The 11532-nt window shown below is 38.5% G+C and overlaps 1 protein-coding gene and 1 non-coding gene across 4 annotated transcripts in view; one reads left to right on the plus strand and one right to left on the minus strand.

The window, feature by feature from the left end:
- Positions 1-26: 26 nt before the first annotated feature.
- On the plus strand, positions 27-99 carry Trnat-agu (transfer RNA threonine (anticodon AGU)). Its single transcript has one exon. It is a non-coding gene; the product is annotated as a tRNA-Thr (tRNA).
- A 5450-nt stretch (positions 100-5549) lies between these two features.
- LOC146468683 (cytochrome P450 4F4-like) overlaps positions 5550-11532 on the minus strand; it is a 61385-nt gene continuing 55402 nt past the window's right edge. For all 3 annotated transcript variants that reach the window (XM_085124498.1, XM_085124500.1, XM_085124499.1), the window contains 8 exons: positions 11404-11469; positions 10988-11075; positions 10149-10251; positions 8751-8881; positions 7609-7673; positions 7158-7240; positions 6947-7012; positions 5550-5877 (listed from right to left, as the gene is read on the minus strand). In XM_085124498.1, the coding sequence (XP_084980624.1) occupies positions 5766-5877; positions 6947-7012; positions 7158-7240; positions 7609-7673; positions 8751-8881; positions 10149-10251; positions 10988-11075; positions 11404-11469 (714 nt within the window). In that variant the 3' untranslated portion in view covers positions 5550-5765. The remainder of the gene's footprint in view (positions 5878-6946; positions 7013-7157; positions 7241-7608; positions 7674-8750; positions 8882-10148; positions 10252-10987; positions 11076-11403; positions 11470-11532) is intronic.

Raw genomic sequence — 11532 nt, forward strand, 5'->3', positions numbered from 1 at the left:
AGTTTAAAGGCCTTAGCTCCCACAAGTCTCTTGTAGCTCAGTGGTAGAGCATCCGAACTAGTAATCGGAAGGTCTCAGGTTCGACTCCTGATAGGAGAACTTCTTTTTCTGAGAATGCCTCACTGAAAAATCCATCTATCATTTATTCACCTGGCTAAAAAGAATAATCACTTTTCTTTCATATATTATTCTATATCTCAAAACATTTTTTTTTTGCACCACTAATTTTGTCCAACGAGAAATTTAAGTATCTTTGTTTCACGTTTGTGAAAGAAAGGCCCTCTAAAAGTTTCGAAGCCGGGGTGTTTACTGGGCCTCAGAAGTTAGATCGAGTGGAGCAATTGTTTTATTCAAAACTGCATCATTGCAAAATGAAATTCCAGCGTTTTGATTGGCTTTCTGGCTATGGGATATGGTCTATACTCTTAGAGACCTAAATTGACGTCATAAAATGTTCAAAACTCAAGTGGAACGGCGAGTGGTTTCACTGCCAAGTTTTGAACATTTTATGACGTTATTTGTATGGTCTATAAGAGTAAAGACCATAGAAAACTGCCGTCGATGTGATTTTTACAATAACATGGAAAAAGTGCTAGCGGAATTAGCTTTATTTTTCGTTGAGGAAGCGCGCGTGTTATATTTGACTCTTATAGGCAATAGCTACGAGCCAATCAGCGAGCGGGAATTTTGACAGTTATTGTAAAACAGCCAATAAGCCATAGCACAGAAAAGAGGCAACTAAACCGTCTTCTAGTCTTTCTTCCGAAATGAAATCAACAATATCTGGCCATATTTCTTGGTTGTTTTGAATAAAACAATTATTCCACTCCCAGTTGTTGGATATCGGATGATCTCGCCTCATTCATGTCGTTGGCCAGAGGGCTATCAGTCATCTCAAAGTCCAACGCTTGCTCGTGGATAAATAAGGGACCTACAGATTTGACTACAAGCACGAGAATGAGTAGGAGTAAGACATTTCAAATATAGTTGGCTTGCGTTATTGGGGAACTTAATCAACGACAACGGCAACGCCAACGAAAACGTCACTTGAAAATATAAGTTCGCGCTACTTGCACTACCTCGCGATTATTCCAATTCGCTCAACTTCTAGAATGTGGGAAGTATCCGGGAACTAAATTGATAGGAACGGCGTTCACTGTATTGTAAGGGAGGAGAATGAAAATTCACCATCGTGTGCTCACGTTCTCAAAAAACCCTTGAATTTGGCATTTCACGTTGTTTTGCGGGTGACGGCAAAGAAATGTACCAAAACATGTAACGCACGTGCAGGGTCAATGTTTTTGCTCATTAAACCTATTCTTTTGTGGCGTTCTCCTATCCGTCGCCGTCGTCGTTGCTTTAGTTCCCTAATCACTTGTCACGCAAGCCTTGTTTCTATGGTTTCCTTATCATTACGTGACTAGTATAAAATGTGAAAGTTATCCTCTTACTCAGATCTGGTGGTCCTTATTGTAAAGTCTATAGCGTGAGACAATCATGTTCTGCTAAATGTGGTTTAATAAAATATCAGAACAAACTTCAATAAAGCTTGTTCATTTGTCGTCCTTCTCGCACTGTTTTGACCTCCTCGTATTTTTTCGACATCTTTTCTTACCTTTTTGAAGTCCACTCGTACTTTTTTGATGTCATCTCGAAATTATTTGACGACGACTCGTATTTTTTGAAGTCCTCTCGTACCTTTGACGTCCAACCGTACTTTTTTCACATCCTCTCGTAATTTGTTTTATGGCCAATCGTGCTTTCTTTTTACGTCTTTCTCATACATGTATTGTTTTGACGCCCACCTGTACTCCCTTGGTGGCACGCATCGTCGTGCAATAGCGAAGAAAAGTAGAAAATAAGAGTGTATAGTATTAGGGTAAAAATTAGGCTCAACTAACCCCAACACGTGCCTTTTCAACACGGCTTTTATCTCACCACAGCAGAAACTATAATTTAAGTCTATACTTCAGTACTTCTACATCAAGTTGATGTTATCGGATAGTGGGCTTGCACTGGCAGTGATTTACCGAAAATTCAGTGGAATTATTTGCTATTTTAATACAAGATGGTCGATAACTTTGCCATTCGTCGACATTTAGCTTAATCAATCATCGTTAAAAACACGCTGTTTATTGGTTATCGGTACTCGCCGTAAACTACAATACAGTTAATCTGATTGGTGCCACATGGCGTTACACAGAGAACCTATGTTGAGAAGAGGCTGGGGTCGAGGCTTGGTAACCATCACCTGTTCACCTGACCAACGCCGGGAAAAGACCGCGAAACCCAAAATGGCGGTCAACGAGGACATGTACAGAAATCTAACAAAGTTGAACGAAATTGATCTATTTACACCACACACCTTGCTTTCGTGCTAAAATTTGTGACATCAAATTCAAAATGGCAGCTTGTGAGGGTATTTGTAAGGCGTAAATTTTTTTTAAAAAATTGAATGGGAATTTATACATTTGAATCTGCTACAAGGATTTCACCCAAATTCGCAATATTATTATTATTATTATTAAAACCCCATGCAAATTCCTATAGTTTTAAAATAAAATCAATGATATGCAAATGTTGTGCTGTGGTTTCTTATGACATGCGCCAATCCCTTTGCATATATGCTAATTCTCCAGGATACGGGACAAATCTCCCAGTCTCCCGTACAGGTGACTAAATCTCCCAGATGAAAGCCACTTGGCATCTTATTTGTAAATAAGCTAATATTTCAACTCAAATTTTTCATAAATCCAAGAATATTGTGTCGTGGCTGCATTTGCATGCCTGTTTCACTCAATCTGCCACAAACTTTGACAGAAACAAGACAAAATACGCTTTTACCATCATTGCTATATAAGCGACTGTCTGAGCATGATTGGATAACCTTTCAACCAAGAAGAACAAGACAAAAATACTCCTGTTTCGCACGACTCTTGTGCCAAATCGCCAAAATCTAAAATACTGGCTGGGATGATTTTGTTCGGGGGGGGGGGGGGGGGGTGAATGCATCATTTTTGGGGGGGAGAGGGGTAGGTAGGAAAATAAGGGGGGGGGGGGGGCTCAATAGAAAAAATCTCCAGATTTCAGATCTTCAGAGGTTGGCATCTCTGCCTTTGTATAAAAGTGAAGTTTATGTCCTTTCGTCTCGTAAGCCTTTCTTTACAATCCATTTATTAAGGAAACCATGGCCATTAACCTAGCCTCCCACGCAGACGTTCTTAGGGGTTCGTCACGCGTTCCTGCCCCACGAACGTCTGCTGAAACGAACAGCCACTTCCGTTCGTCGACTGCGGACCAATCAGGAGCCGTTTCCCAACTTTGGGTAAACTCGTGTTTGATATTAAAAATATTACCTTATTGACTTAAATGTGGTTTTTTGTCATGTGTGCCAAACGTTTGGTATAAGGGAGTTGAATGCGTATCAAAGAGAAGTCATAGTGCAATTTGCGCAGAAGAAAACGGATGTGTTCGTAAACCTTGCAACTGGTTATGGAAAGTCACTTATTTATCAAGCTCTATCGTTTGTTTACAATTCAATTCTTGAAGCTGCTGGTCACTGATTGTTGTTGTGGTTTCGCCGCTTGTAAATCTTATGAAAGACCAGGAAGACAAATTGGCAAATCTTGGAATTCTTGCCGCTTCTCTCAGTGAAATCACTGAAGAAAATGCACGGTGTTGTGGAAGGAAAAATTTCAATCGTATAAACTATATGCACGTCCGGAAGCGAAAATAACTCCACGGGTGATAATTTCCGTTGTTTCGCAGTATGTGATTGGCTTTACTTGTCAAAATGAGTCAATGCTGATTGGTCTGTTCAGACAAAGGCAATTTGTCGACGAACGGAAGTGGCTGTTCGTTTCAGCAGACGTTCGTGGGGCAGGAACGCGTGACGAACCCCTAAGAACGTCTGCGTGGGAGGCTACCATTAACCACGTTAAAGTACAAAGCAGAAAGGTTAAGTTTACCTGTTCGCCTTCTTAGCTCTGCTGCAGTCTTATTCTGCTAGCTTTCAGCTCTCTAACCGGACTAATACACTGAAAGGCAAACTAGGTGTTTTAAGTTTATCTATATATGCAAAAGTACAATATGATTCTTAAAAGCGAAACATAAAAGCGCAGTTGAAAAGTTTACTGACCTTTTAAATTCCGTCACATGTTCAGTGGTTCTTGTCACAAGATGGCCGAACTGACGGGTTCCAAACTTGCAAAGATTCATGGGAAATGACACGCAAGTCGCGCGTTGCTCGCGCGAGTGGCAAATCTGTGAATGTTGTTGCACCAGTAAAACGCTTTTGCCCCATCAAATTCAACTAATATTATAATATGATCTATTATGATTCCAGTTTGTAAAAGCTTTTATTCGATTACTGTTGCGTTGTGTGGGATGGTTGCGGTCAGGGAAACAAGATCTACCTTGACCGTCTTCTCAAGCGAGCTGCGGGAATAATTGCGGGTCGCAAGGCTACTGATACCGATATACAGCAAACATTGAAGTGGCCATCCCTTCAATGCCGCAGAGAATACCAAAAGTGCATACAGGTCTATAAGTGTATCAATGGCTAGGCCCCAGCTTATCTGCTAGATGACTTCCACTCCTCGGAGCAGATCCATAACTACAACACTAGGAACAAAGACCTTATTCGCCTGCCTCTTGCCAAGACTACTAAATTTCAAAAACATCTTTTAAGTACAATGCCGCCAAATCCTGGAACATTCTTCCTCGTAACTTACGTCATGATCAGTCTCTCACTAGTTTTAAACTGAGAGTCAAGAAACATCTAAATCACCTTAGTTAATTTCTCACCTTCATGAACTCTTTGAATGACTTTTGCTTTCATTTCTATATTTGATTATTTATTCTTATTATTTTATACAGATCTCCATTTAAACCAGCTACGCTGAATTGGAATTTCTGTTTAAATAATGTATATAAATAAATAAATAAATAAATAAATAAATAAATAAAAAAAGCTTTTTTAAAAGTGGGAAAAATCTGCTGTAGGAAAATTCCATCCAGAATCCTTAGAAGACAAACCTGCGCCGTACTTGTTTGCCTCAAAAATGGCGCAAGACTGATCGACCTCCGCGTCGGTCCATCTTCTCGCTTTTCCTGGTCTTACAGTTTCAGTTTAGTTTATCAGCTTTATTGAGAAACATACTTACTCCTTTGCCGTTTCTTGTTCCATTTGAAGGGAGACAGCTTGCGTTTAAGCTTTTTCGTTTGCCATACTGTTACTTGAACACTGACACAGGAACGCGCGAAGGAATAATAATAAGTCATCGCAGGAGCCATAATCAGGGATGGATCCCTGATTATGGCTCCTGATCATCGCCATGGATACACAAACCTGCAAAGTCAGCTTTGTGGGCATAAGCGCGTTCAACAATGTTGCATGCGGTGGCCAAACGAATTCAACATTGTTGTTCACACCTGAGAAAAATTATTGGACGATGTTGAACACGATATTTAATGGAAATCAAACTTCTTTCAACGTCATCCAACATAACGCAACATCTTCAGTACAACATGGCAAGCCCAGGTTAAATCAATCAAAGCTGTTTTTTTATTTATTCAATGACGAAGGGTTACATAAAATTACATTGACAGAGACAGACGAGCTTTAGTCTTCTCAAAAAATCTGTTTTCGATTGAATTCGACAACTGCACGACAAAAATACAACTGAGGATTTTTTTTTTTTAATTAACAAGTGAATGTGTTGGGTGTCATAAACGCTTTTATCCATGAGTTTCCGGGTGCTGTGCTAACTACGCGGTAAAATATTAACCCGAATGCCATTCTTGGCTCGCAAAATCAGTTCCGGAATCAGATCGTCAACCGGCACAGCGTTGTCGGGATCAGTTGACAACTTGAACCTGTATAGAAATCAATTAATCAATCAATCAATCAATCAATCAATCAATCAATCAATCAATCAATCAATCAATCAATCCATCAAACAATCAAACAATCAAACAATCAAACAATTAAACAATTAAACAATCAAACAACCAATCAATCAATCAATTAATCAATTAATTGAGAAGTTGGAATCCTCAACACTAAAAGCACCTTGTTCTGTAAGTACTGAAAAAGGGTAAACAGGATTTTTTTTAGCTTCTTTTAAAAATAAAAAATATCTCAGGGAAGGGAGGGAGGGGAGGGAGGAGGGGACGGAGGATGAGAGGAAGAGTGGGAGGGAGGAAGGATGGAGATGGGGGGGGGGGGTGGGGAGAAAGGAAGGATCGAACGAACGAATATAACAAAAGGACCACAAATGGACTGCGCTGGAATGGGTTGTAGCTTGGTAGGGTAACTTTTTTCAAGTTCTCGCATTTTCGTTTCCAAAATGCGCCACACCAGATCATTAGGTGTTCCTTTCAATAATTCAGTTGAATTCTTTCTCTCGGTGTTCTGCTGAATTATTTTGTAACTAAGTGAAGGTAATATTATACCATTCTCAAAATTCCTATGAAACGTCGCCTTTTAAAAGGGAACTTGATCGTTCCCATCGATGCCTGATGTTTAAGAAAGGCTGCTAAAGCATCCTTTCAAATAAATAGAGGATATTACACGACGGCACGAAAATATGAATTTTATTTTCGGGTGCGCTCGTTCCTAAAATATGGTTTTTAACACAAGCAAATAAAATTCATATCTTCAAGCCACCGCGTAATTTTCTTTTCCTTATATAACAAATCTACTACTTGCTATTTTACACCGACTGTTTTTGCACAAACAACCGTGAAAATGCGGGACATGACGTCATCAATATCCTCACTAGTGAGGATATGGCTAAATACCCAACTCGGGTCCCGGATGTAGTTTCGTATGAATTTTACGAGTGGTGTATTTTAATACTCCGTTCTATATAACTAAATTCACCAGCGAGTCCAGTGAAGTCATCTTACAGGTAAAACACGCTTTATGAAATGACTAGCTTACTTGCGAAGGATCATGGCGAGAGAAAGTTTCACTTCTGTCAGAGCAAAGTTTTGTCCAATGCAGTTCCTAGAAGAGACAGGAAAAAATATGCGATATCTGTTGTCGGAACTGAAAAACATGAATTCCCCAACTATTGTCTGTGGAGGAATAGTGGCTGGGACATATATATAATGCACTAAATTCCTAAATTTGAAAATACTCTCCAGCTTACCTTGGTCCGGCTGAAAATGGAATGAATGCATATGGCGACATGTCCTTTGAATTTTCAGTTGTAAAGCGCATTGGATCAAACGTCTGAATTGGAATAGAAAAATAAATAAACGAATAAATGAATCAATCAATAACAGTTGTACGTTTATCGTTAAAACGGTTTCAATGAAGGACAACTCAATGTATAAAATGAAGTCTCGATAATTTATATACGTTTCATCAAACAGGTCAACGTTATCATTCCTATGACCAACAATGTATTAAAACAAAATGAAATTTAAAACAATTTTCTGTGAACCAGTTCTTTAATGTATCTATTTATTATCGCACCGTTTCATTTCAAACGGTTGAAGTTGATTCATATAAAAGTGTTTTTTTGCAATGCCTTAGCATTCGTTCTTTGAAACCTTCATTTATGCGTTCACGAAAGGCAACAAGATGGACAGACAAACCTCTGGGTCTTTCCAAACATGCGGATTACGATGCAACGCCCATATGTTTGTCATCACCCATGATCCTAATATTGAGGGGAAAAAACATTCTAAGGTTTGAACAACAAGATAAAGAAGTTGTTAATACGCAATTTAATATTTGAGCTATTTCGGCAAAATACCCCAAAAAATCCACTATATTTGTACCTTTCAAAAGCTCTATTTTCACTGGACCCTTATAACCTGCAGCTGCATTGTGTTTGAGGGCTAGGAGCATTGTTTTGTTGTCCGTTCCTTTGTCCTCTCTCCCCGACCAAAACTGCCATTTTCCTTTGTTCCCACTTGTTTTATACCCTTTTTAATGTTACATTTTTGCAACCTAACAAACTCAGATCTGTTCCGGTCTTTCGTTTTAGGGCATCGAATCTTGTTCGCCGAATTTCTGAGCTGTTGTTTGCTTTACGAAAATGCTGGCTGGTTTTTTTTTTCACACCTTAAGCTGATATCTACCCCTCCGAAAACAAAAGAAGTTGTTTTTCTAGTGTTTGTCTAGCGAAGTTTGAGGTGACATTTCGCTAAAGAAAACGCCAATCTTTTTTTTTTTTAATCATAGTTTAATCTGAATCTTTGAGGTAGTTAAGACTTTTCGAACGAACCATTAGGCAACCTTAAAACTGAGCTATTCCTTCCTTCTACTGCTAAGCTTCATTTTAGTGCTCAAACAGACTCAAACGTTGTAGCGATTCACAACACTATACAATTCATCTTTATAATTTCATTTTACTTTGTACCCACTAGAATGCCTCCATTGCCGTGAATAAACACTTAATTTAACTCTCTCGCCTTAATTCAGTTGCTCCTAACTGGCCTCGTAGCTCAATCGACTAGAGCTCTAATAGATCTAATCCAGAGGTAATGAGTCCAAATCTCGCCGAAGTCAAAGGCTTTTCTTTGATTCTCGTTATCCTAATTTCCTTTCTAAAACTTAATTCTCAGCAGGAGCATTATAGGGGTATCAGGACTCATAACAATTCATCTCACTTTCTACAAGTGTGGAGCGGCCTATGCACAACGGGGGTCAGATTTAACCCCCCCCCGCCCCCACTCTTCCTCCTCAGAATGAACTCTGGCATTTGACGTCTCTCTTTTTTCATTATATTTACCTTCTGGTACCAAATGGCCGTCTATTTCATACGTTTTGTCCAGTGTGCGGCTGATCATGGGAACTGGGGAGAAGATCCTGGTAGTCTCCTTAATGCACATGAGAAGATATTTCAGCTTCCCAAGCTGCTTCCTGGAAAACAAACAGAGCATGCGCATTGTTGATAAAAAGGAAGACTATTTGGAAAGAAGTGTTGCAGTGGCAAGTCATTTGTTAAAGGGAACTTCCACTCTTTGAACAAATTGACGTTAGATTGCTGGGGACAGTAGAGAGTTTACGGCAAACGGCAAAAAGCAAACGGCAAACGTTTCCGCGTTTGTATTTTCTTGAAATAATTAGTACATAGATGAGCTGTTGCAGCGGCATTCTTCTTTAACGAACCTTTTTGTTTTTTGTAACATTTTTTTTGTCACGCTTGCATGCCATTTTCATTATTATTCTGTTAGTTTTTTCTGCAAACTTCGTCTGTTGTTCCTTAGTTCATTAGTATAAATTCGCGTCTTTGCTTTTTTATTCATTCTCATTTTGTGGTTTAGAATACAGTTTTAGGTTTTTGCGTTTTTTCTACATCGTTTCGTTTGTCCGTTTTAAAAAGGCCATATAACGTTTGTAAGTATTATTTTAGCTCGTCATTTCTGCTTATTTTGTTATTTCTATGTTCTTGTCTTTTGGTTCGTCCTTTTGCTGTAGTAACTTGTATTTTCCTTGTTTCTTTTTTCTAGCAACCGCATTGATTATATCGCATATAGCAGCGTTTTACCGCATCGTTTCTCTTTATGTAATTAACGAACATTTGACATTAAAAAACAAGATATAGCGCGTTGGAGCAATGGTTTTTTGGCCCCTTCATGAGCATAGTGCAAAACAATTCTGGCCTTTCATGCTTACGCCAAAACTACTCAATTTTACTGATAACTGAGACTGAAAACAGCGAGCGGCAAGCGAAGGATCAACATGGTCACGTGGTTATTTCTGCCGTTTGCCGTAAAGATAATTCTAAATCTCTCCTTTTTTCTAAATTGCAAATTTTATTTCAACAAGTGGAAAGAGCATTTTAGTATACAAAACAATTGGATACGATTACTGTCTTTTTTGCTTTTAAATTTTCCCTGTGGTACAATTTTAGATTTTGTGACGTCATATGGTTGCCGCCATTGTTAGGAAGCAGGCGTTCTTTTGTTTGTAACAAATTGAGAAATAATATGACGTCATGAAATCCAAAATGGCGGTGCGCAGGAAAATGTAAAGCAGAAATAAACGATAATAAAATCATGTTTAGGCTGAAAAAGCATTAAATGCAACGAAAAAGCAGTTAGTCATGAGTTCAGCCATCTTAGAAGCTCTTTTAATTCTTTTACTGAAGTAGCTTTAAAAGATATTCAGTACAAATTATTCTTACCAGTCCAGCTCGTCTTTGTGCCCAAGAACTTCTTCCACTTCCTGTACACATTTCTCTTGGTGTTCAGGATACCTCGCCAAATTGTATAATGTCCACGAGATAGCTGAAAACGTTAAAAGTAAAACGTGCATTTAACGCTTTTTTTCCTTTGTTGATGTCTATTACATCATTTCAGGAGGAACAGGGATAATGCTTTGGTGAGAACACTCGCCTCCCACCAATGTGGGACGGGTTCGATCCCCGATGTTATTACCGGTCAGTGTTCTCTTCTCAAAAACCAACATTTCCAAATTCCAATTCGATCTGAAAAGGACCTCCAATTACAACCCTACACTAAATACGTTGAAACATTAAGTTTTAAGTTTATTCAAAAATTCAAAAATTTAGCAAAAAAGAGAGACTGGCCCACAGGTAGCGAGAGCTAATCTAGACTTACAACTGTTTAAGGATAAGATTAATATTATTACAGTTATTACAATCAAAGACAGAACAAATAGAATTTAGGAGAGGTAAAGAAATCACGAGTAAAATTAACGAGTTGCAACTAATTGGCGAGACCTATTTTATTTTCTGTGGAGTTGAGGAGAAGCCGGCGAATTTATCCTTTGAATTCTTCGTTAGGTAAATCTCTTATACGACGCGGTATCTAATTCCACAGTCTTACGCCAAATCGCGAAAAAGAACGTCATGTATTTCTAGTCTAGAATTTTGGACGTAAAAGTTTCCAGAGGTGATTTATTTTGATTTCTTAAAATGAAATTGCATGGTTACTTTGGAAAGTACAGAAAATTGCAATCACCAATATTGTACTCTCACAAATCGAAATCTTTAAAACATACCACTAGCTGTTGTGTCGTGCCCAGCAAACATAAACGTCACTGCTTCACCAACAATTTCGTCATCAGTCAGGTTATTTCCGTTCTCATCCTAATCAAAACAAAAACAACCTGATTTAATCAAAGGTAAGCTAGATTTTGTTTTCTCTACTGAATACATACAATAATAAAACAACAGCAATCATGCAACATTACCAGGAAGGGCTCTTTGCGTGTGACACCCTGTTGAAATATTACATGAAAAGGATAATGGTGATGATGATGATGATGATGATGATGATGATGATGATGATGATGATGATGATGATGATGATGATGATGATGAAAAACTAACGATCCGATCAGAAACAAGTTATATTTGAAATTTGGGATCCAAACAGAAGTGGTAAAATTCCAACTAAAGCATCTATTTCTCATACCTTCGCCTCTAAAAGGATGTCAACGAAGTCCAAATGTTTCTTTTTTCGTAGTTTTTCTTTCTCTGCCTGTTGAAAAACAAAACGTTTTCTAATTGTTTCGTAGGTGGGATACCGCCTGCACTGCAGATT

Source organism: Pavona decussata, unplaced genomic scaffold (assembly GCF_977016875.1).
Source record: "Pavona decussata unplaced genomic scaffold, jaPavDecu1.1 SCAFFOLD_130, whole genome shotgun sequence".
Lineage (NCBI taxonomy): Eukaryota > Metazoa > Cnidaria > Anthozoa > Scleractinia > Agariciidae > Pavona > Pavona decussata.